Source organism: Anguilla anguilla, chromosome 7, assembly GCF_013347855.1.
Source record: "Anguilla anguilla isolate fAngAng1 chromosome 7, fAngAng1.pri, whole genome shotgun sequence".
NCBI classification, from domain to species: Eukaryota; Metazoa; Chordata; class Actinopteri; order Anguilliformes; family Anguillidae; genus Anguilla; species Anguilla anguilla.
Genome location: NC_049207.1, coordinates 54,804,767 through 54,830,444, shown reverse-complemented (window position 1 = coordinate 54,830,444; position 25,678 = coordinate 54,804,767). Strand labels below are relative to the sequence as shown.

Genomic DNA, 25,678 nt, shown 5'->3' with positions numbered 1-25,678 from the left:
GTCCTTTTAATTTAGCATTGGAGTGCAAATGGAGATAGTGTGGTCTCGAAAACTGCTGTGTTGTTTCTTCTTTCAATTAGCATTGTCTTATTGCAGTTGGTTTCTTGGTTTATGCTGTGCTGTGTGAACATCGTCCTAAAAGTCACAGCTGCACATACATATGCACATACATATGCACAATGTGCCCTTTTGCTTCAGTTCTGTTCAGCTCCTACAGTTTTATTCAACGATTTCAGAAGTGAAAAGAAAAAAGTATAATAATGTAAACTATAAATGACTGACTGTCTGAAGCCTAAGATTAGAGTGTTGCATGTTTCTGACACAGTTAAATCCATTTTAAATCTATGAATAATGTTGTTCCCGACTGTGCATGCATGTCATTGGGAGCAGATGTTGAGCCCAAAATGGTTCCGTTTCAGCTTCTCGTTAGATGGTCTCACAGTCATGTATGAATGGACTACACTGATTCATCGCCCCCTTTTTCTGTCTCTCTCTTTGTTTATTTTACGCTGATGTTCTTGGCGGTTTATGACGCGCATGCATATCCCCGCTGTGAAGTAGCTTACAGCGTTACCTGGGGTTTTCTGCCACGGCCAACACCGCGGCTATCAGCATTATAAACGGCTTTCTCTGAGTGGCACTGCTGGTTTGGAGACCTACGCGAAAAAGTACTAATGCAAAAATCTCTCCCCGGGAGGGGGGGGGGGGGGGCGATCAATCACCAGGCCCCCCCCCACCCCCCCTGTTGTCACCTGATGCCAGTGCACTCTCTGTTGACCAGGTGCGCGTGTGATTTAGAACGGTGCACTGAGCAGGGTAGGGAAATATCCCCCTGGGTGAAAAGTGTATTTAAGCGGACTGTCCCGCTAGGTTCCGCAGTGCTGGGGCGGAAACCGTTCATTTTTAAAAGTCATGCACTGCCCGCTCATGCAATATGGATTCATGCCGTTGAAAGTGAAACTTATAAAAGACTCTGTATTTCATCCTTATTTAATCATGTGCTGAGATGTATTCCCAAGTCTCTTCAGCGCAAGCTCGATAAACCCCTCTCGCTGAAAATAACTCCGCAGAAGCCTGAAGTTTCATATCGAATTGGAATTTTCTTCAAATGCAGAAAACTCTAACATGCGTATGGTCTGAGGATTTATTTTTGCATTCAATTGTGGGAAAGCCATTGATATCTCACTGCGTCTTTGTGTGTCAGTATGTGTGTGTGTGTGTGTCTGTGTGTGTGTGTGTGTGTGTGTGTGTGTAATGAAGAGGCACCTTCGTGCTTCAGTTTATGCGCCAAATTCTCCCGTCTACCTGTTTACACTTGGGCGACTCTTTCTGGTGCGCCTTAATTTTAGGCAGGAACTCATTACGGCTGTGTCATCGTGGTCCTCGGTTCGCACGCCGTCGGTGACGGACGGTAATTGAAGCGCAAGCCGCCCCGGTGATTTAAAAACAGTTTAAGCGCAGGCTCTCCCGGGTTCGTTAAAGCCCGTCTCGCGCATGTACAAACGGCGGAGCTGTGTCTCTTCCTCCGTGGCTGCGACAAAAATGGCAAATGGCTCCGCATTTCAGTCGCTGTAAACAAGGTAGCCGACATTACCTCTCCCCTTTTCCCGCTGTTTACGACTCTGATTTTTTTACCGTGTTGTTCTTTCCCGTTACAAGTGTTCCCTTTCCGCTTGCGAGCCATGCTGAAATATACAAGGCCGGACTCCCCAGGGGCGAATCCCGCGCTCACTGATTCTGACGAAGGAGCGGGAAGGGCTCGGTCAGGCCGAGCTGTTGCACATGTGATGTGGATGGGAATGAGTGGACTGACACATTTATCAATTTTATCTGCAGATATTTCTATTAGCAGGTTATTTGTCAATATTTTTCCTTGGGCCAATTGCAAATGTCGGGGAAGTCGATTCACAGCACTAAGAATCCTGATGGTCTGGTAAATCATGGTATAAATATTGTGCCGTTTTGTCTCGTGCACGCTGGGCTGAGCTGGGATCTGTTGTGGCCCCCCCTGCAGGCGAGACCATGCACGCGGCTTCGGCGGAGTTCGCGGACGACCCGTGCTCGTCGGTGAAGAGGGGCACCATGGTCCGGGCGGCGCGCGCCCTGCTCTCCGCCGTCACCCGCCTGCTGATCCTCGCCGACATGGCTGACGTCATGAGACTGCTGGCGCACCTCAAAATCGTACGTCTTCCTGTCTTCCTGTCTTCCTGTCTTGCTGTCTTCCTGTTTTCCTGTCTTGCTGTCTTCCTGTTTTCCTGTCTTCCTGTCTTCCTGTCTCTCTGTGTTCCTGTCTCTCTGTCTTCCTGACTTCCTGTTTTCCTGTCTTCCCGCCTTCTCGCCTTCCTGCCTTCCTGTCTTCCTGCATTCCTGTCTTTCTGCCTTCCTGTCTTCCTGTCTTCCTGCCTCCCTGTCTTCTTGTCTTCCTGTCATCCGGCCTTCCTGTTGCGCGATGTCAAACAACTGTACCCCGTCACGTGCACTATTTTATCTTATTATCGGTCCTCATTAAACACAAAGCACAAATAGAAGAGGACTGCTTCATCCTGTTGTTGCCTGCTATAGTGCCCCTTGCTGCGACCCTTCAAACTGCAGCTTGAGCTTGCATTGCGTTAAGAATTTCAGGTGAATCATTTTAGAACGCAGCTACATGTGAAATTGACTTTGCGTGGCTCGAAGATTTCGTGTTCGCGTACTTGCACAGGGTATGTTTCCAGCCTTCCTGCAGAGCCACATCCTGCCTCCCTTTACGTTATTTCCTTTTTCAAGTTAATGTAATAATGAAAGTAACATTTGTGAGTGTGAGTCAGAATATGAAAATACTGGCTGCCAAAAGCCTTTTGAAAAGATTCAAGCCTACGGTACAAATTTGATTCTGCTTAAAATATATTCACAACAGCGTACTTTCATAAGAGAAAGAGAAAGCTTCACTTTTTCAAACCTGTGCTCTTGCACCTAATAACACACGTCTTGCAAGTAATTTATGTGCCTCTACCCAGTACATCAATATTACGTGCAATGGAATCACCAAAGAATATCGCAGGCATATTTATGTATATTACATCACATAAAAATGACCAGCCCTACCACATCATGCGATTGACAAATTATATTACGACACAAGTATTGGAGGCATTATGAACTGTATTGTACAGCAATATAGATACATATAGAGAATATTACCTTTAAGAGTCAAATGATGCAATAAAACAGAGTTATGCATTAATAAAGTTGTCTTCACCGCAGGATTGATGCGGGCATTTTGTTACATTCATTAACGCAGGTCTGTAAAATGGGGTCTTTGGCCGTGTGTGCATGGGACCGTGCGTGTACTCCAGCGGGCACAGCCCCATTTCATTCCCCGGTGTCAGAAAGCAGATTTATGACACGGGGACAGCCTGGGCGTTAGCGTTGCGGTACCTGTGTCTGTATTAGCATATAAATGAGCCTCAGCCTGGGGTGAGAACGATGCTCTGTGCCGCTCTGAGCCACCACCAGGCACGGGGGGTCCATGCATAAATGACCATTAAACACACATAAAGAACCGGGCCCATTCGTTTTAGCTTTTATGACGCTGTAATATTTTCCCTTAGTCATAGAGTCGGCAGACATATTTAAACAGTATAGCACTCAGGCAGGTGGGGGGGACAGCCGGCATTGAGCTGCATGATTGTTCCTGAATGGGTTTTTTTGTTTTGTGTTTTACTATGCCTCATCGTAGCTTTGTATAGTGTGTCACAGCCATGTGCTTCGCTGTTTGGTGTATCAGGCTATTAGCGTTAATGAGCAGGTTTACCTAATAAAGTGACCGCCGACGGTTTTTTTTTTCACATGCTCTGGGATTTAAAGAGAATGTGTTGGACATGGCTCAGTCTGAATGGCAGGGCTCAGTCTGAATGGCATGGCTCAGTCTGAATGGCACGGCTCAGTCTGAATGGCAGGGCTCAGTCTGAATGGGCGGTATTTCTTTACTGGTAGCAGTGAGGAGGAATGGCCGTGTCTTTTGTCTGCTCCAGTGGAGTGCTTTATTTGTCCTGAACGGCTCTGTTCATTCCTATAATGCTCTCTGAGCTTCTGTAATGCTCCAGTCAGTGCTGAGAAATCCTGTGTGTGTGTGTGTCTCTGTGTCTCTGTGTCTGTGTCTGTGTCTGTGTCTGTGTGTGTGTGTGTGTGTGTGTGCCTGTGTGTGTGCGTGTGTGTGTGTGTGTGAGACAGGTGGAGCAGGCTCTTGAGGCAGTGAAGAATGCTCCAAACGAACAGGACCTGGCCAGCCGCTTTAAAGAGTTTGGGAAAGAGATGGTGAAGCTCAACTACGTGGCAGCCCGCAGGCAGCAGGTGAGAGGACCCAAAGTGCATTCTGAGATATGCTGTCCTCCACAGCACATGCAGCCTCTCATATGCTGGTTAAATATTTCAAACCATCAATATTTCTAAGAATATTGAATAACTGTCTGTGAAAACAAGTCGCTAATCTGAGAAGGTGTAAAGAAAAAAATAATTTCAGCAAAAAAAATCACAAGGTTAATACAACTCAGTTTGTCATTGCTGGGGACCTCACTCAGTTCTATAGTGATTGTGGCACGGTAAGCTACAGTCACACACCATACACCAGCGCTGTGAAAGAGAGTACTGCAGTGGCTTCAGCTCTGTAATCAAAAAGGAAAAAAATAAACACATGGGTAGTTGTGCTTCCTCACAAAGCTTGCAGATCTGTGGCTCAGTCATGCAAAATGCTCTTGATTGTTTTTTCAAAATGAAACCAGATTGCATTGTGTCTGCGATGGCATTACCACTTAATTACTTTCTTTCGTGCTCTATCTTCTGAAAATGATTCTTGGGCCTTTGCTTGGAAAATCTGGCATTTGGCATTTGGAATTGTTTGCTGGGTGTCTCCACTGGGTGAAATTTACAATTTACGTATTTAGCATTAACATTTTATTAGCATTTTTGTTAGTCTGGTTTAACCTGGCTAACAGCTGAGATGGGTGAATATTTAGCAGTATTTAGCATTAGCATTTTGTTAGCATTAGCCTCGTTTAGGGAAAATGGCTAACAGAAGTTGTTCACTGAGCTGGGTGAATTTTTAGCAGTATATAGCATTAGCATTTTGTTCGCGTTAGCATTTTGTTAGCATTTTTGTTAGCCTCGTTCAGGTAAAATGGCTGACAGCAGCGTGCGTCTCCCGCTCAGGAGCTGAAGGACCCGCAGTGCCGGGACGAGATGGCGGCGGCGCGCGGCGCGCTGAAGAAGAACGCCACCATGCTGTACACGGCGTCGCAGGCCTTCCTGCGCCACCCGGACGTGGCTGCCACGCGCGCCAACCGCGACTACGTCTTCCGGCAGGTGCAGGAGGCCATCGGCGGCATCTCCGGCGCCGCCCGCGCCTCCTCGCCCGCCGACGAGAAGCACGGCCACGCCGGCATCGGGGAGCTGGCCGCCGCCCTCAACGAGTTCGACGTGAGTCAGGGACCCGCGCTCGCTTCCTGTCCCTCCGTCGCTCCCTCCCTCTCTCCTGTCACTCACCCCATGTGACTGTGGTGATGTCAGTCACCCCATGTGACCACGGCAGCTGACAGTAGGAACACTTGAAATGGATTCAGATAAAAAGTGGCAGTTTTTTTTCAAACTACTTTACCACTTTATTACCTGGTTGTAGGCTGACTGCATAGACCAGTCTGAAATGCCCTGGTGTTTTGGTACCGGTAGAGCGAGGGAGAGGGAGAGGTGGAAAGTCGAGGGGTCAGAAAGAAAAAAGTCCTGCCATGTGATTTTTTCCACCCATACACTCAGCCAGATGATTTTACTGATTCATTCTATGTCCTGGCTGAAGAATTTAGCTGAGTAGCAAATCCAGGTGATTGAAACGAAATTCAGAGGAGGAATTTTACTTTCTAAACCTGGATTTTCTGCCTCTGTGGAGAGCAGGAGTGCTTTAATGTGTCAGAAACGTTGGTGAATGTGCAAGTGAGGTGGTTCCCGGCTTCATGCTTACAGGTTCTGACTTCTCACAGATTTCAGGAAAGGATCTCTTAAGATTGATCGTAAGTGACTGCAGCTTCCTGGGGAACTGGCAGCTGTCTTTGTGATTATCTGATCTCTGGAACAGTCACTAAAAAAAAAAGATAAGGCGTTCGGCACAGTTATGGCTCTATGCGACTTCCTGAGGGAAAGGAAATTACACTGGACAATGTAGAGAATACATGTCACCAGATAATATATCTGTACTTTATTACAAATATGATGAACTCCAGAAAGTCAAATGGAAACAGTATGGAATATCCTTTTTCCTTTGTGCAATATGGTATATCTAGTGTTCCTCCGGCGCTGTCCAGGTCTGAGTGCGGAGTGGAGGTGCTGAAACTCAGCCCTGTCCCTCCGGCGCTGTCCGGGTCTGAGTGCGGAGTAGAGGTGCTGAAACTCAGCCCTGTCCCTCCGGTGCTGTCCATGGTGCTGCAGGCTAGGCTGGTGAGACACAGGTGCAGTGGAGCGGAGTGTTGGCAGATCTCACTAGAGACTCATTACTGGAGAGTGAGGTTTCATGATACTGAAAATGGACGGAGCTACTATGTGCTACCAGCAACTCCTCATTGAGCCAATAATTGCATTTTGTTGAGAAGATAAAAATCTTTTGACGAGTCATTGATTGTATCTCATTCTCATATTTAGCACCTCTCATTCTTACATTACTGAACTGGAGCTGAGATGAGCTTTTAACCTAAAGGTTGCAGGTTTATTCCCACATGCTATTGTGTACGCTTGAGCAAGGTACAAGGTACTTGCCCTGAATTGCTTCTGTATCTGTTGCACTCTGTGAGTTGCTCTGGCTAAGAGCATCTGCAAAATTCCTGTTGTGTAATTACTGCTTATTACTGTGTTTCATCAAGTACAGGTTTTTGCTTATTTGGTACATTAGGCATATATGAAACAGAATGACAGGAAAACAGAATACTGGTAATGGATGTTTCTAGTTCAAGGAACTCCACAACTGTAAAATATTAACAGGGTGACATCTAGTGGGCAGAAAATGTAATTTCTCTTTATACTTTGGTGTACACTTCCGAGTATAAAGTATATGAATTTTCTCTTACATTTACTTTAGCCTTGGTAGATTAGGATAACATCCACAAGTGATGGATTTAGGGCTAGGCATTGGTTATGTAAGGGATAATCCACCACAAATTTTTTTTTTCCCTGGAAAATTAGAAACAAATGAACTGAAACAAATTTTCCATTGTGTTGTCCTACATAATATAATCCTGTGCGGAGGCATTGACTAACCGGTGTATTGGAGTAAGACACGAGGAAAGTTAACGGCTCAGTAACGTTTTTCTGGCACCAGGTGTCGCGAGCTAGCAAATTTGAAAATTCACCGCACTTTCTTTCTGGAATTGTAAATTGTTCTGTCTTGTGCAATAAATAAATAAAATAAATGCATATCATGTAATACATAAAAGCATGACAAGCTACCATACGTCTTTGTACGCTTTGTATTAGTGGAATTTTCCTCATGGCGACACAGCGAATTACATGCACCGTCTACCGATGTGTACCAGTTACAACAGCGCATTTTAGAGATGCAGGACCCGCTGAGTCCTCGGTCAGAATGAGAACTCCGAGCTAAATGGCATTTTAAGAGATGCTGAGGTGGCGAACGGTGATTGCAGCTCGTATCCTTAGATGTGCACCATCGCAGAATGTTTTAGAGAAGATATTGCATCTCATTTAAAATTATGTCTTCTAAATCGCGCGCGGTAAAAGTTGATGACTAATGCCATTCTGTGCATTAGTAATTGAAACCGGCGTTGTAAACATGCACTTTTCACCACCGGAGCTTGCTATAACTCAAAGACTGGATGGGAGTGACGTTTTACGGCAAAACACAAAATAGCCATTTACTAACAAGAGGAGAACGGGTTGCTGCACACTGCTCGGGATTCAGCTAAACATATTCGGAACGTTACATACATTTACATTTTTTTCAGCACTTTGTACAGTACGTTGATGATGGTGTGAGACTGGTGTGCCATATTTCGCATGACACCGCCCTATGCCATTATTGGTTGATGTCTGGCTTCGGTCGTGAACTACCTGATACTCATGCCAACATAGTTTGCATGCTACGATATTTCATCGAATGTAATACAACATCATGGTATTTTTCACATAATACTTCATTCATGCTGCTGTTTCGGACATGCTAAAAACTATATATAGCAGGTAGTACATGCATATAGCACTTATAGTACTTTTATTAAAACGCAAGTGCTGTTGTTTCTTCACAGATATGTCAACTTGCAAAACTGTGTTTCCAAAAAACAAACAAAAAAAAAAAAAACCAAAACGTTACGGCTGTATTTATTTGGAATTGGAAGTCAAGGACCAGTGATGATTGATGTTTTCTGCGTATTGATTCAGTAATGGAGCAGAATATGAGTCCTGGGTATTCTGCTCAGAACAAATGCCTGTCTTTTTCTGGTTTCTAATTCATTGAAGACCAAAATGGAATTTTCTTTCTGTAATAGCATCAAGGTTATCTCTCAATAAAAACCTTGTCAGCAATAAACATCTATTACTCTCTGGTATGCTGGTTCTACAACTGCTGAGGGTGAGACAGTTACAGCTGTAAAAAAGTCAAACACAAGTGCAACTAATAGTCCTACATATTGAGAATGATTTCTTTTTATTGAATCAATATGTAGCTGTCCTGTTGAGCTCTTCAACTTATGCCCAGGCATATGCACATCTCAAAATCGAAAAAAGGCAACTTTCCATGGTAAATGTTACATACATAAGGTGTTTGTACAGTAATCACTACATTCATTATTAGTGTGGTTAAATGCAGTGGTGTGTAACTGGCTATGACAAGTTAGCACATGTCCAAAAATCTAAAATGTTATTTTTAAATTTATTTTTTACATCTCATGAATGTAAAAACTTCAACTTTTGAAGCGACGGGTAAGAATTTTAAATAATCAATTTCATAAAAAATGTAGAAAAATTGCAAGTTTTGTAACTTTATTCCAAAGTTCATGCAGTTCAGATTTTCTCTAATTAGTCATCCGATCTCTTGAGCTGGCTTATATTTAGTTCAAGAGTAGCCGAAACAAATTAATGATAATTATAGTATCCTTCTTGACCAATTACACATTCATCAAAATTATTCAAAAGCTAGTTTCATCACCTCCAACCCTAAATACAGCTTTCTGTATCCTTTCTGAAATACTTATTATTAAGCATAAAGCACGTTGGGTGCAAGTTCCTTTATAATAAAAAAAAATCTGAACCTTATGTTGATGGTTTGCAAACCATCTTGTGTGTGCACCTCTGAATATGGATAAGCATAGGGAAACAGACGGCAGTATCTAGGGCAGGTAATGATTCCTCAGTTGCAGCAGGGTAGTTGGCAAAGGGATTTGGGATACCCCTGGCAGTGATGTGAATGTCTGTGGTCTGCAGAGAGGGGCAACATCAGGGATTTTGGGCCCCCATGGGAAGATCTTGCATTGGGCCCCTCCACCGCAGAAAATCCTGTGGGGTGATTTTTTTTGAGGGCCTCTGTCAGTCAGGGCCCTTGGAGTTGTCCCTACCCCCCCCCACCTCACCTCAGATCAGGAGCAGTCTGTGTGGAGATCAGTAGATCAGGAGCGGTCTGTGGAGGGAAAGAGTGTCCAGAAAGTTTCCAGTCTGTGAGGGGAACAGACGGAGCACTAATAGAACAAGACCTCTGTGTTTGGTCAGGTCAGACAGTTGCTTTAAAGGTGGAATTAAGGAATCACTTAGCAACAAGGATTTTCGTCACCTGCTGACCTGGCGGTTAAGGTGATCAGTGAGAGCGGCACACACTCCTGGCTCAGGCTCAGGAAATGGCCCTGGGGTGCAGCCGTATTACAGGGGCAACCCTGTGTGAATGGCGGGACAGGGCACTCTTTGGATTAAGTTTCTTTAAAAAAAGAAAGAAAAAAAAAACCTCAGGTCTTAGTACAAATTGAACAGCATGTGTTTGAAGGCACATACAGGCCTGCAGGAAAGCTCTTTTTCTGCTGGTGTAATCTCCTGTGGTAACCATGGGATACACACACACACACACAAGACCAACAGGTACAGAAACACACACACTTACACCTGCATGCGTCCGTATGACACACGCATGCGCAAACACACAAATCTAACCTCAAGTTGGTGGCTTGTCTGGAAAATTGACTATGCATGAGTAATTGTGAACAGTAGCTGCATTGTCCTTGGATAAAAATAGGAAGTGGTGTCATGTAATGGCTTTACTGCCTTGCTTCATAGTAACTATAGGTACGGAGAGTTTATGCAGACTGTAGACCATTAGTTGGCACCTGCCATTGCAATGTAATGTTCCGGAATGTTCTTCCTATGTTAATTGCTGTTCTGCTGTTTTACAGAGGTATAATAAAGAAAGGATTACAATTATTTATTTATTATGTTCCCTTAAACCCAAATTATATTAAAAAAACCCAGTTCCCAGGAGGGATTAGAGGTCTCCATTTTCACGCTGTCAGAAGGCATGGCCTGGGAACTTAGTTTTATTACTTTATTTCCGTATTGTCGAGGGTTGTGTAAGGGTCCAGTTTCCAAATCACATTTCCCCTCTCGCACTCACTGTCCTCTGTGTAATCCTGAAGCTAAAGCATAGGTATGCAACGTGACGTTTTAATACAGTCCTTTTCTGTGTAGCGGAAACAGAATACACCAGTTTTAGCCTGAAGCCAACAGGGGGCGCTGTTGCGCTACTAATGTTTTGCTATTATTTTTAAGCATTCTCCTGTTTATTCTTTTTTCAAATTGCGTCACAGAAACTGAGCTTTTCCATACAGTTAGCTTGAAAAACACACTTGAAATGTGCTTCAGACAGCCATTAAAAACATGTTTATTGTTAAGGTTTTTGACTTAACGGATGCTTCCCTGACTAAGGTGACAAATTAAATCTGAATTGGAACATGGCGTTTTTGAACATAACAAGTTATGCTTTTGAAGGTGGCTCGGTGCCTGCTTAATCATATTTATTGCTCATAGAATTTGCTGCAATATGCAGACCACATCATTAGGCTGTCTGGCCTCACTTCTGTGCTCTGTAAAGACATGCATAAACACAAGCACGAATACAAAAGCACACATATAGTGCCTATGCAAACATATGCACACACACGCACATGTATATGCATGCACGTGCACAGGCAAATAATGAAGCACACACATACATGATGCTCACATTTACATAAGCAAAACCGAGACAAAACAACATTAAGGGCACAGAAAAAATATTCAGACCTGTTTACGCTTGTGTACGTGAATGTACAGAAGAAAACACGCAAGGACACACACACACTGTCACACACACCCCTGCACAGATACTCACTCACACATGCGCACACACAAACACACACGCTCACACACACACACACACACACACACACACACGCACACGCACATTCAAGCACACACGCAAGCACACACACACACTGGTGCAGCATACCCCTCTCTCGTGGAGCTGGTGGTTCAGTGAATTTGCAGAAGATTTCTGGTTCATGCAGCCTGTTGGCTCGGAGATGGAAGAGGTGGAGGAGGAGATGGAAGAGGTGGAGGAGGAGATGGAGGATGTGGAGGAGGAGATGGAGGATGTGGAGGAGGAGATGGAGGATGTGGAGGAGGAGATGGAAGAGGTGGAGGAGGAGATGGAGGATGTGTTGCAGGTGAAGGTTTACTGTGTACCATTCCAGCTCAGTGAAACGGAGAGTCGTTCTGGAGAAGGGGGGGGGTTTGGGGAGGGGGGGGGTCTGTGGCTGTCCAATGCCACATGCTAGCTGAGAGTCCTTCTCCCCTCATTTACACGCTGTTCACTTCAGGCCACTGTAGCATCTGCTCCCCATGACTGACAGTGCTAGCGCTGCACAGGGAGCTGGGAGACGTAGTTCCATATTTATACTGGCTGAGGGGCACAGCAAGCGTGCAGCGCAGCGGTGTTTAAACACACAGCATGAGGTCCGTGGTGAGAAACAGATGTGTATCTCATCATGAGTGTGCTGTGCTGCGGCGGCCATTGCTGGCCGCTTGTAAATACTCTGTTCAGAGCCTTTGGGTGGACTCTGTGTTATGGAGAGAGAGAGGAACGTGGACACTGTGTAGTTTTAGGGTCCGTGATGGTGTTTTTGCCTTTATTGAAGTGTATCTGGCATGCTGCATTGTAGATATGCGGGTGCTGGCTTCTCTTTAGAGCTGCTTCTGGATGTTAAAGCTGTGAGCTGCCTGTACTCGTATCCTCTCAGAGCTGCTGTCCTGGGGGACCAGTATGGGGAACGCTCTCGTTTGGTGAGATGAAGTGCTCTGATGTATGCAGATGTATTCAGGGCCAGGCTGTTATCTGCGGGCTGATTGCAGGATCAGTGGAGCCCTGCACACTCTCCCCTGCTCCGCTGCTCCGCTGCTCCCCTGCTCCTGGGTCTCAGACTGGCCCTGTCCCCATCAGACTGGATGACTCAGCCCTGCTCTACACTTCACCTCTTTATGGGGGTGTGGTGCACCTCCTGCTTCTGGGGGAGTATGGTGCACCTCCTGCTTCTGGGGGAGTATGGTGCACCTCCTGCTTCTGTGGGAGTATGGTGCACCTCCTGTTTCTGTGGGAGTATGGTACACCTCCTGTTTGTGGGAGTATGGTACACCTCCTGCTTGTGGGAGTCTGTTGCACCTCCTGCTTTTGTGGGAGTATCGCGCACCTCCTGCTGTTGTGGGAGTATGGTGCACCTCCTGCTTTTGTGACAGTATGGTGCACCTCCTGCTTTTTTGATAGTGTGGTGCACCTCCTGCTTTTTTGATAGTGTGGTGCACCTCCTGTTTGTGGGAGTCTGGTGCACCTCCTGTTTGTGGGAGTCTGGTGCACCTCCTGTTTGTGGGAGTCTGGTGCACCTCCTGTTTGTGAGAGTATGGTGCACCTCCTTCCTCTGCTTATACAGTAGATGTGTTGCTGTGTTGGCTGTGGATCATTTTGTGTTTCAAGCCCAGGCTGAAATCGCAGGGTACACACCAGGTCTCCCCAGTTACCTATCCAACACTTTCATTAAGGACTCCTGATTGAATGAATCTGCGGCTTGCCCTTTACAGGCCACTGCTAGGGCTCATTTAATCTGATTTACCAAAAGGAATTTCCCAGAAGACTTCTGCACATCTAATATTGACCTTTAGGTATATCTTAAGCAAATAGTTGCCTTAAAATGCATAGTAACCGCTGGTGTTCGGTCAACATTTTACCTTAACCTTCAAATATAAGGTGCAGTTCTGTTAGTTCGGCAATCACTGTAATTTAAAAAAGTGTGCGCTGAAGCTAAAAATAAGTGTAAGTTAAAAGTGCTTGTTTTTTGTGCTTGTTTTTATTTGTACGGTATGCACAAGGGTTTACTTACTACAGTGCTTAAGCACTTTATGCGTTTAAGTCTGGGTGTTTTTATGTGTGTATAATGCTGTACTAATCTCAGGGGTCACGCAGTCTGCCTTAGGGAAATAAAGACTGTTGCTGCAGTACACACTCGCTGCCATCTTGTACCCAAGCCTGTTGCTTCCTTGGCAACACAAATAGGCAGAAGCATGCATTAATGTGGACATTAATACCGGAGATGGAATTCGTAAGAGTGAATGTCCTTGATGAAAACGATGAGATGAGTCGGTATGCAAATCCAGAGAGCTTGGGAGGCTCTGGCAGAGCGAAAGCAATGCTCAGATGAATTGAGGCAAACCCACACACATTATGATCCTCTGAAAAGTTTCTATTGAAGTCAAACAAGCCACTTTTTCCACCGTCTCATCTCTGATGAATTACTTCGCAATTGGCAGTCTGCGCATTTTTTTCCCCCTTCTTTGCCGAACAATTTTGAGAGTATTGCTCCTGTATATCATTTCATAAAAAAGTGAAATGTGTATGTCAAAGCATTTTCAATTTTACAAAGCAGTGTGTTAAAGCATCCTTTGTGATGTAGAAGATGATGCTGATCTCACTTTTCTGACTTTTTTTCTCTCACTTTTTTTTATAAGAGAAATTAAATTGCAAAAATAGTCTGTTTTCAGGAATTAGTGTGGGCACAGCTGATGGCTCGGGATGTGGGTGCACTGGGCGGGGCCAGTGAATTTAGGTTTTCTCCTGACCAGAAGCGAGGAGTGCACAGCTCAAAGCACACGGCAGAGGTCAAAACTGAAACAAGAAAATTTTTTCTGCAGATCGGTCGCTAATAATATCCTGTTTGTTCTTTAACATTAGTAACGTTTCCTCTCTCTGTCCTCCGCCATTTTGTTTAGTGTACTGACCCAGGCTAGTGTTTAATTATTCCCCCAGTGAAATCAGTTACCACCTCTTCCCATTCTTTGCCCTTAGCAATGGACGCTTCCCCCACATTCTAGCGGACGGGCCACAGGAATTGATCGCTAACCTTTCTATCACCTTGCCCTCAACCATTATGGCCGCCATTTGGCAGGGTGGAGCGCGCAAATCACTTAGCGGCACGTCTCCGCCTTGCCCTCAACAATCATGGCCGTCTCCTCGGCGCTCTCGCGGGAGGAATATATACCTGCCATGATGGATATCCGCCGACTTTAATCTGCTTTGCCTGCTCTGACCTTGGGGGTTTAAATTCGGCTGATTTCAACATTCCATTCTGCTGTCGCCCTGGAACAGGTACAGGTTTTCTGTGGGGAAAAAGAAAAAAAAAAACGGAATTTCACCTCAGCGGAAAGAAATTCTCTTTTTTTTCTTAAGCACTATTTTCTTTTTTTTTTTTTTTTTTTTCCTTCAGGCAGTATTACTCTCAATAACTAGCACTACCACCATAAAATAATGCAATAGGTTGTGTGTGTGTGTGTGTGTGTGTGTGTGTGTGAGTGTGTACTTGGTTAGAAATGGATTTGGACCATGATAGGAACATTCCCAAGTGCTTCTTAGTGCTAAATAACAGGCAATCCAGTCTGAGCCACCTGCAGCCTAAAGCACATACTGCTGTTTTTTTGTTGTATAAACTCAAAACTTAATTTCTGTAGCATTTTTATTGAAGTCGGGTGCTAATATTTCTTAAGGAAATAGAAATAGTCGGAATTACAGCAGAGAATGTGCTGTTTTCCACTGTTTGCTTCCGCACGTGCGTCTTTGAGCGTGTGCAAAGAGCTCCGTGAATTCAGATTCCTGTAGATGAGACGCAAATATACGATTCAGATTTTTTGTTTTTTTTAGGATAAATGTCTTCTGAAATACAGTCTCCTGCACGTTTTCCCTCGTCGCTGAAACTGGTTTTGTTTTCCTCTTATGAAATATTCAGTGCTGGCCCTGGTGTGGCCGCTGCAGGTTGGGACGAGGTCGGTGTGAGAGAAATCGTGCTGGTGCGTTTACTTTCAGTGGAAATCCGTCGGAAGTCGATTGCCATAAGAAAATAAAAATGAACAGCTTTTGAAAAAGTGCAGCCATATATACGTAGTGAATGTATAATGAAAGAATAAAACTAAAAAATACTGTTAATACAAAAAATGCATTACACACAGACACACACGCGTGCACACGCACACACACACTCTGACACAGACAAACATGTGGACACACACATAAACACACAGACACAGACACACACACACACACGCACACAAAACCTTTATGCTTCTTAATACGTCACTCTGCTTTCTCGATCAGTTCATCAATGCATTGTTCACCCTAAGGTGGTCGGTCCTGACGTCACCAGTACCTGCGCTGTGTATGTAAATGAGCAAGCTCTCTAGAAATACACAGGTTCATATCTGTCCTGTTTTTTTCCATTTCCATCTCTTGCCCAAGGCTGCAGCATTAACAAAAATTATCTTTTTTTCCCCCACAAAGCTTTGTTTATAATAACCATAATCCGGTGATTTGTAATCCAAAGATTTTAATTTCACTGTATTTATAATTTATTAATTTATCTTGTGTGCTCCATTCCACTACAGTGCAGATCTACCCCGCCTGACTGTATGAAAGTTGATGGACTAGGATATCGTGACTAGCAAACTGTGTGCTGTCAATGACTTTTCAAGGGCGGATGCTTAGCTTCCTCGTCATTTAATTTATCAAACCCAGGGATTATGCTTCCACATCAATGTCAGGATGTTTAATGCGCTTTTCAAGCTTCAGATGAGCTGTTCATTCTTCCAGAGCCCAAAAATATAATTTCAGAACATGTACCTTGTGGAGTTAACAAAATAACATCACCTGATAAATTAAGAAGAATCCCTCATTTGAAGTCACATTATATATTTATTAGTGGCAGATAATATGATACACCGTGTCCATGCAATAGTGGCAAAAACTAATAAAATTTTCTTTAAACAAGAGTAAACAGCGTTATATTTAATAATAATAGCAATAAAAAAAATCTTAGTCTTACTACATGAGCGATTTAAAGTTTATGGTTGTACAGCAGGTTGTGTTCTAATAGCATTTATGCAAACGACATGTGCAAATCATGCGCCGTAGTCCATGGATGACGAGGAACATGGCCGAGATGCACAGGGAAAAAGACACCAGTTTAGCCTAATTGCTAAGGGAGTCTCCAAATTGGGCCTGGAAAGTGACTAGACTTCCATTAGCCACTCTTACAAATGCCTTGAGCCTGCTGAGTCACTGAATATACTTAAAAAGCACTAAATTGACAAAATAGGCTGCCAGCTTTCTACTTATGAGCTATAAAAGACAAGAGACTGAGGCAGTGGGAAACGCAGTCAGATGACTTTTAATACACAGTCGTTTTGGGAGACGTCCAGGAAAGCGTATTAATCTATTTCTGTTTATACTATTTCCAACTGTCACAGCACATATATAGAAAAGGAAAGTAAATACATTTCCAAAAAGTTTTTGTTATTTTGTAATCATATGGCAATTTGGTTTTTATCTCATATTAGTAGGTTTGATGCAGGCCTTCTAATTGACTTTAAAAAAAAAAAAAGTGGATGTACATTCCTTTTCATCACATTTGCACCTTTGAAAAGAAAATATGTGTGTGTGTATATGCGTGTGTGTGTGTGTGTGTGTGTGTGTGTGTGCAGGTATGGGAGCATTCTTTCAATAGCTACTATATTTATTTGTCAGTGTTTTAATATCGTTGAAAGGGTAAGTGTAATTACACAGTGAAAATTGCGGTCAGTAATTGAATCATTTTGGAAAGCTTTAAAGTTAAGTCCAATGAAAATAAAAATCAGGACACATAATTAAGCCATTTATCCTTGCATATTAATGCCACACTTAAAGTAATTTTCTCATCTGCTTTTGAGTGTAATGATCACTTTGACACTCTTTATGAAATAATAGTAAAATAGACATCACAAATACTGCTGTAAGTGAGATCACTGTTCACATAACATCCTATTTTATTTGTCAGAAGTCATGAGCCATAACAAAGCATTTTGAACTGTTCTTAAACTCATAATAGCCTTCTTTCATGTACTTGAATGTGTTTATTTTTTGTTTGCAGTCTCTGGCTAAAGAAACAAGCTTAACTTATTTGACTTATGCTGTGAAGCACGTTGGGCTACAAATTCATTGTATAAAAGGTGCTATAGATGAAAGTTTATTAAATCGTATATTTATTTATTTATTTATTTATCATCACCATCGTCATCATCATCAGCAACAGAAACAACAACAACAATTTTCACCAATGGCAGTACGGTAAACAGTATCACAGTTCCACCGTTTCCTTTAGACTGACAGGCTTCTGCTGTTTCATGTGTTTCAAGTGAGAACGAGTGCTTCGGACGTCCATTAGAATGTGTGAAATGGTGTAATTCACTCATAGCTTATCGTAAAGTCAATAAACACATCTAAATAATTAATTGGGCGTATTGCACCCCAGAATATAGGAATTTTGATTCGAGTTTACCCATGTGTACCATGCAATTTATAACTATTATGTTTGACGTAAATACTTAATGACGTAAATACTTAATTACTTACTGTAATTAATTGGAGCATGTACTGTACGTTGTAATTACTAGTGCAAGTTGTAATTACCCCAGCTGTTGAACGCTTTTTTTTTTTCTACAGATGCCACACTCAGAGGGTGCTCGGTTTGCTGTCTATATGTGCGTGCTCTGTTTCTCTGTGTTAATGGAGCCCTGCTGTGTTCAGTGATATTGAAATCCACACTGAATTGGGCCTGGGAGAATTGAAGCGCTGGATTTGCTTTATTCTGGGGGCCTGGAGCCGTTTTTTTTCGGGCCCAGAGGGGAGAGGGACGAGGGGGTTGGTCAGGAGACTCTCGCAGTTCAGGGGTCGCGGTCCTTCAGAACCTCCTGCAGCACGTGTTCGTTGTCTGTGGGTCTGTGGGACATTTTATGTCTCCCGGGGCAAACAGGTCAGTGAGGACGGTCCCCCAAACCCCCCCCCCCCCCCCACCCCACCGCGACCCCTGAACTGCGAGAGTCTCCTGACCAATCCCCTCGTCCCTCTCCCCTCTGGGCCCGAAAACAAAACGGCTCCCGTCTCCCAGAATAAAGCAAAGCCAGCGCTTCAATTCTCCCAGGCCTGATTCAGTGTGTATTTCAATATCACTGAACACAGCAGGGCTCCAGTTCTCAGGAACCTGAACCTTAATTTATGATGCTGATGCGCACCGGTACGTGCTGCCCCCAGCCTGGCTTACGTGTACACGTTGGGTAATCTGTGCTGCTGACATTGTCGGGGAAGATCCTGTGCTTTAAAATCTATAACTTCTGTTTGACTCGTGTACCTCTGATCCCTGAAGCCTGGCTTCTCCCCGGCTGCAGTTTTCTTGGCTTTGGATGGCAGTAAGAAGGTTGAAACGTACTTCCAATCTTTGAAGAATAGGTTATCTTTTTTTTTTTTCTTTGAAATTTCAAGTCCGTCACAACCTGTATATGTGAGCCTCCTCCTTGAAGGGTTAATATGCAGGCTAACCAGGGAATATTTGGAGATTCTGGAGATCAGAAGTGTCCCTCACGCACAGCTGCACCTGCGGCTCTCGCGGTATTGGGCAGACGTAAGCAAAGCGGGGCAGTGTGCTGTACCTGAAAGCGTTTATCTGAGCGGGATCTACAGGTGATACGGAGTCAGCGCACTGAGGATGAACTGAGCGCACAGCCTCTCTCTGAATCAGTCTGCATATAAAACCTCACATCATCACAGGAAAATTCCCTTAAAGTGAATAAATGCTATTTGTGATTTGTCTGACACGCTTTTGAAGTCTTTGTTTTGCTATTATTATCGTTGTTTTTGTTGTTGTTTTTGCAAAATTCTGTCTGGAGTTAGAAACTTGTCATGACCCCATTTTTTTTCTATTTATACGTTCAAGGAAAAGTTACATTTATGAAAACAATAAGCGTGATTAGTTTGAAATTACTGCACAGTTGCATCACACAAACTCACAATGTTCACTCATACTTTTCAGAATCTGTACCAAAGGGTTTTTCCCCTTTCTTTCTTTCTTTCTTTTGTTCTTTCATTCTTTCTTTTTTCCATTCTTTCTCTCTCAAAAGGCTGTTGTACGTAAGAATGATTGTTTAATTGTTATGCTCTTTAAGGTATGTTCATGTGTACATGTCTGATTTGAATATATCAGCTGTCAGGCATCCCTTGCGGTGTTCCTGCAAACAAACAAACAATCAAACCGTAAGCAAACCCCACTGAGATTTTGCACAAAAACAGGCAATCCCCTAAGGTTCATGGAAATGTTTTTGAAATGGTTTTTATGCTTTTTTGAAATAATATCTAAACATGTTGTAGGTTTGGAGTTTGCAGTTCAATCATGATTTGATTTGCATTCTATTCTTATTTTTTATAGATTGGCTTTAATGACATTACATTACATTACAGGCATTTAGCAGACGCTCTTATCCAGAGCGACTTACACAACTTTTTTTTTTTACATAGCATTTTTACATTGTATCCATTTATACAGCTGGATATATACTGAAGCATTTTCGGTTAAGTACCTTGCTCAAGGGTACAACGGCAGTGTCCTACCCGGGAATCGAACCTGCGCCCTTTCGGTTACAAGTCCAGTTCCTTACCCACTGTGCTACACTCCGTCCGTAGAGTGAAGAGGTATCTGGTTCCATTAAGAGTGAATCTATTGATAGTGCACTTTGCACAATGCTTTTGATGTATCATTTCAAAAAGTGTAAAAATATCTGAAGGATATTGTTTACAACATAGCATCCTTTTTTCTGGGGGTCAATCTTCATTTGATTTGCATTCCATTCTTATATTTTTATTTTATCGGCTTTTTTTAAAAGAGGTATCAGGGAAACGGGGTGGATGCTGGTGGTTTTAAGTGTGAATCTAAGTGCATTTGCAGGCTTAGTCGAGAGCATTACTACTGGACCAACTCCATGAAAAAAAATGGGAAGGTGTCCAGTTTAAGTGTGTGGGGGGGTGTGTGCAATTAGGGATAATATCACTTTCAGATATCCCTTACATATTCCTTTGGACCATTTTCTACAGAAACTCGCCCTGGTGTGGTCCCTGAGCCAAAATGTGCTATTTGAATAAGAGATTTTTTGTTCTTTTTGGCCACAGATGAATTGTTCTCTAACAGGAAGGCAGATTCTTAATTATATTGGAACGTTATTCTGTCATAATGAGTTTTATCTGTCCTCTTTTTAATTTAACTGTGGCCAGGGTCCCCCGACGTCCTTAGCTTTTCATAAAGCTTTCTGCACTGTGGCAGGCAGACTGTCACTGGCGTCCAAAACTACATTTCCACTCACGGTGCAGCTGTTTGTGTGTCTAACGTGGAGAGCCACCGTGTTCTCTTCCTGTTCTTTTCTGGATCACTGGCAAATTAAAATAATAATAATAAAATAATAACAAAGTGATTTTCTCCCGTCTGACACAATATGACACTGATTAATTCCAATGAGAATGCAGTGCCTAGGAAGTCCTGGTTCTTACAAGCATGACATTTTTTATTCATGTAAGTACTGCACACTTTAAACTTATATGTATATTTCGTGCTGTTTTGGGGCTGGAGGGTTTTAATGCGTAATATATGGTTTAGAGCTGTGAGTGCACATCTGATTTTACACAGGAAACGGTGTTAACTCAACTCTAACAGAATATTTAGGAGTTTAGTAGTGACCACATGTACTCTGTAAGAGTTGATTTATCATTGAACGTTTCTCTGTGTATACAGAGGGCACCCAGGCCAAAAAAATAAGAAAAGAAATGAAATTCAAACATTGCCACAAAGTGCCATCGAGTGTGGAAATCAGTTCACGCAGAAAAGAAAACACAAGCAGCGAATTTCTTCTTCTTGAATGTTTGTGCACATAAAATTTGCTGAGTCATTTGTGGTCGTCATTGAACTAGCTAAACTGTGTATGCTGAGTCCTGACTCTTTCATTTACACATGAATGAATGAAACTGAATCCTGGCCAGGGACTGGGTGGTATCTAAGATGGGACAGGCTCTCCAGTAGGTGGGCAGTATTTGCCAAATTTAGGATTGAAGCTGCACCCTACATGCATTTCAGTTCTCTATTTGTGATAAAGTTTTTTTTTAGGTATGCTAGGCTCTGGTAAATGGTATATCATAAACAAAGTTTAGTTGATAACTCTAATTTTTAGTACCCTATTTACCAGCTATTTATTGGTATTGGTTCTCAAGTCTGTGTACGTGTGTGTGTTGACAGCTTTGCCTGTGGAATAGTCTTGGCTGGCCTCAGTTGCTGGTATTGTATGACATGGATGTCTAATAGGTCCTCTTGAAACTTTGAAGCTGTTTTAATTGCAATTCTATTTTTGTTGGTTCCTCTACGTTTGGTACTTTTTGCACTCAAAAGCAGCTCTTACAGTGACATTGTGTTTCCACTTGCTGTATATGTGAACATGAGAATTCTGTAGTGTTTATTCACAAGCATAAATTGTAAGCGCTCATTATCAGCTTTCATATCATGCAGTTTGCATGCAACATAACAACCAGCTTCAACAGACTGTACAGTAATATTAAACAGACTTTTTGAAGAATAATCGGGTAATATACAACCTCTGGAGGCCTACATTCCAGTAACCTTAAGTGTATTTTCTTGCTTTTAATGACAAACTCCTGAGTGCTCTATAGCTGTCATTGTAAACCCTGAAAAATGCTCTGGGCCAATCAAAAACAAAGGGGAATAATATCAAACCAAATACACGCACACACCTACACACACACACACACACTCACACACTCATTCACTCACACACACACACCCACGCGCACACACACACACACACGCACTCACACCCACACACACACACACTCATAAACACACACTCACTTGCACACACACACAAACACACCCACATACTCATACACACACACTCGCACACACCCACACACACACACACACACACAGTATAACTATAAGTGCAGGCCCCGCTCTCATCTGGATTGCAGATGGACAGCCTGTCAGTGATAAATAGGGCTCCTGCAGGATGCACAAATTAATTTGGGAACACAGTGTGTTCCTGGCACAGCTTGACTAACTGAGGGGACACCACTCTCATATCTGATGCTTAATTAGACCAAATCACTTCTGCTGTCCTGAGACGTTTTAATGGTGAAACAGAACAAATGAAAACTGACCGCAAAAGTAAAGCAGCAACTTAACTTAAAAGTGGAAGCGCTCCTGATGCCAGTTAGCTTTTTTTTTTTTTAAATGGCCTGAGGGCTTCTGAGTATTTCACAGTAAAATGACTCCAAATGGATTAACAATGCCTGTCTCACAGTTATAGTTAGAACAGCAGAACCATGTGACGTACCAAAGCAAAAAAATAAAATAAAATGTAAAAAAAGATCCAAAATGCCCTTCCTGCATACTCCTCTAGTACTAGTCTTATTCTCAGGATTAGTAAAAGTCAGGAAGATTGATGGTGAAAGTTTGACTGCGAGTCTCTCCTTGTGCCCGCTTTCCCAGAACTCTGGCTCGTCGGGACCCTCTGGTGTCTGTCTGGCTGTCATGGTAACAGCCACAATTCACACTGCTTGGCGTAGATGCCGATAATGTTCTTCATTACCAGTCTGTGCTGCGACCAGATATCTCCCCGCTTTGGAGACCGGCAACTCTCTGAACAGTCTTCTGGCTTTAGATATTGGTTTACGGGGCCAGATTTTACGAACACACACGCGCGCACACACGCACACACACACACAAACACACCGCAGAGCTCATATTATCGCCTGCGAAATTCGGGTGTGCGTTAATGCCAGTCACAGCTCGGTGGGGCCTAATGAGATTTTTCAAAAGCAGGAACACCTCGCTAAGGCGTGGACGTGCGTCTCACTGCGTGACGGCTGAAATCCAGGTGTAAACTCTGTCGGTGAAAAAGGCTCGAGAAGCCGAATGCAAATGTCGCTTTTGATCTGCCTGAGCAGCGCGACGAGCAAATTCAATCAGGGCTTACAAGCTGTGCTGTTGGTTTACTTTGTGACGGGAAGACCTAGGACTTGATGAACCATGACGAGGCTTGTGTTATGTAAAGGATATAAGCTGGACTTCCATTCACTAATAATGGATTCTTGCTGTTTTCAGAGCGAACCTTGTTTTTTTTTTTCTTTAAAAACAAAACAAACAAAAAAAAAGGTCTCGGTGGGGAATTTCGCGCGGTCCTCGTGTCGCACCGGAGTCACGGGCAGGAGCTTGAAGAGCCGTGTCTCGGGGGAGACGTGGCGACCTCCTTCGGACCGCCAGCTGACCGCCAATCCTCAGCAGCGTGTGGGGAACTGAATAGCGCCAGTGTACAGTCGGCCAGTAAACTGGGAGAAAAATGGGAAGAAATCCGAAATAAATGTTGTAAAAAAAGTCAAAGTGCACACGTCAGTTCTAGCCCTGAGTCATCAGTAGGGTAGCTGTTTGTGGTAGACTTGATTGGATCCTGTAACTATATAAGCGAGAAGTTATAAATTGCTTACAAGAGGTGTTCCTCACGTTGCTGTGCAGTAACCTGGAGGGATGGAAGGCCTCTTCAGCAGGGGGAGAATTACAGGCGTATGAACTGCGGGGCCAGTGGACGACTGGAGAAACTGTATCGATTGTGGAGGTGGCCGAGATCCAGCGTCTGGCCTCTCGCTGCGGAGGGAGAGAGGTGATTGGCTGAGCGTGGGCATACGCCTCTCGCTGCGGAGAGAGCGGATTGGCTGAGCGTGGGCGGACGCCTCTCGCGGTGGAGAGAGTGGATTGGCTGAGCGTGGGCACGCATCAGAATCTCCTCTCTGCTGGAATCCGTTCCCCCCATCCGCTCATCACGCGCTGACCCTTTCAGCCCTGAAGCCGTTACCGCTAACTTCGCTATCGCTGGTGCTCCTTACGGCCCTGAGACCTCATTGGGAATGCTGGGAAATGCTCTTCTCTCTAAAAGCAAATACCAGTGCACCGGTACTGAAAAGCAACATCGATCTTACTGGTTGTTAACGTGTGAATAAAGATCATGCTGGTAAAATAATATATAATTGCATCTTCTTATTAGCATGCAGCTTGTGTTCGGTATAATTACTGCAATAATATTAATAAAGTAATGAATTGCACACAGTACAGGAAGATTGTAAATAATGTTTTGAGTTTTGGATTACATGATTATTTTAAGTGAACTTTCCTCTACGGAGCAGTTTTAGTCATAAACAATATTTTTTAACAACTTTTCATCCCGGTTTTTATTTATTTATTATGCCCCCAGGTTAGAATGCTAAATTGCAGCCCTGAAGTATAATTTCATCTAATTTTTGTGAAAATGCTACTAGGCTAGCAGCTGTAGCACTTTCCTCTGGAAGATCTCACATCAGGTGCAGCAGGCCTGGGCAGACTGCATGCGGTGGATGTACCAGAGGAGTGCCAGAGGAGTCTCTGTCGCTTCATGGGTTCACCGATACCCTTCCTCCCTGGATGCTGAAACCAAACTGCACTCACCTTGTGATCGGCACCATGGGGTTCATTTCTGCACTGAGAGACGGTGCTTAAGCCTCCTGAGAGGACCGTTAAAACCCCTGTCATCTTTTCGGACATGAAAGATGACCTCGGACCAATGAAACATCACGGAAACCATTCGAAAGAAAAAAAAGCATTTTTTCCCTCAAAGCAATGTGCATTACCTTTCTCTCATCCCCATCGCCGGAAGCACAAAATGGCCTCTAAACTCTCCTTTGTATATTTTCTTTGGAGCCATTTCTCTTGTTTACCTCTTTGTCGGGTTTCTTTTCTAAAGAAATCTGTGGCAATCATCATCAAGCAAAGAGCAGCCTCTCTCTGTCTCTCTCTCTCTCTCTCCTTCTCTCTCTCTCTCTCTCTCTCTCCTCAGTTTATTACTGTCTGTTGCTAGGCATCGGTGACACACAGAGAGCCAGGCAGCTGTAGCAGTGTTTGGTTTGTTTTCATTTAAATATACCAGTTTGCTCCCTGATTGTCTTCATTGTCTGCGTTCACAGATAAATCGCACTGATGATTTGCAGTACACGTGAATGTGACTAAATCACACATCTGTGTTTAGAAATGAAAGCCTATTGGAATCTGCAGGCTTGTGCGATAACACCAACTGAATGGTTGCTATTTAAAATTAGCCTAGTTCATATCTTAATCTTTCCTGAACCAATCAAGTTTTCTGTAAAAAAAAAAAAATAAATAAATAAATAAAATTCTGGATAGGAAGGACTGACTGATTTATATCACTGACC

At 43.4% G+C, this 25,678-nt stretch overlaps 1 protein-coding gene and 1 long non-coding RNA gene across 4 annotated transcripts in view; one reads left to right on the top strand and one right to left on the bottom strand.

Moving 5' to 3' along the window:
• The window catches only part of LOC118232073 (catenin alpha-2), a 317,807-nt gene that overhangs the window by 100,101 nt on the left and 192,028 nt on the right, over nucleotides 1-25,678 (top strand). For all 3 annotated transcript variants that reach the window (XM_035426637.1, XM_035426638.1, XM_035426639.1), the window contains 3 exons: nucleotides 2,015-2,181; nucleotides 4,213-4,332; nucleotides 5,188-5,454. In XM_035426637.1, coding sequence (XP_035282528.1) covers nucleotides 2,015-2,181; nucleotides 4,213-4,332; nucleotides 5,188-5,454 — 554 coding nt within the window. The remainder of the gene's footprint in view (nucleotides 1-2,014; nucleotides 2,182-4,212; nucleotides 4,333-5,187; nucleotides 5,455-25,678) is intronic.
• LOC118232077 lies at nucleotides 22,292-25,259 on the bottom strand. The gene is made up of 3 exons (XR_004766208.1): nucleotides 25,100-25,259; nucleotides 23,927-24,365; nucleotides 22,292-23,770 (listed from the first exon to the last, which is right to left on the bottom strand). It is a non-coding gene; the product is annotated as an uncharacterized LOC118232077 (long non-coding RNA).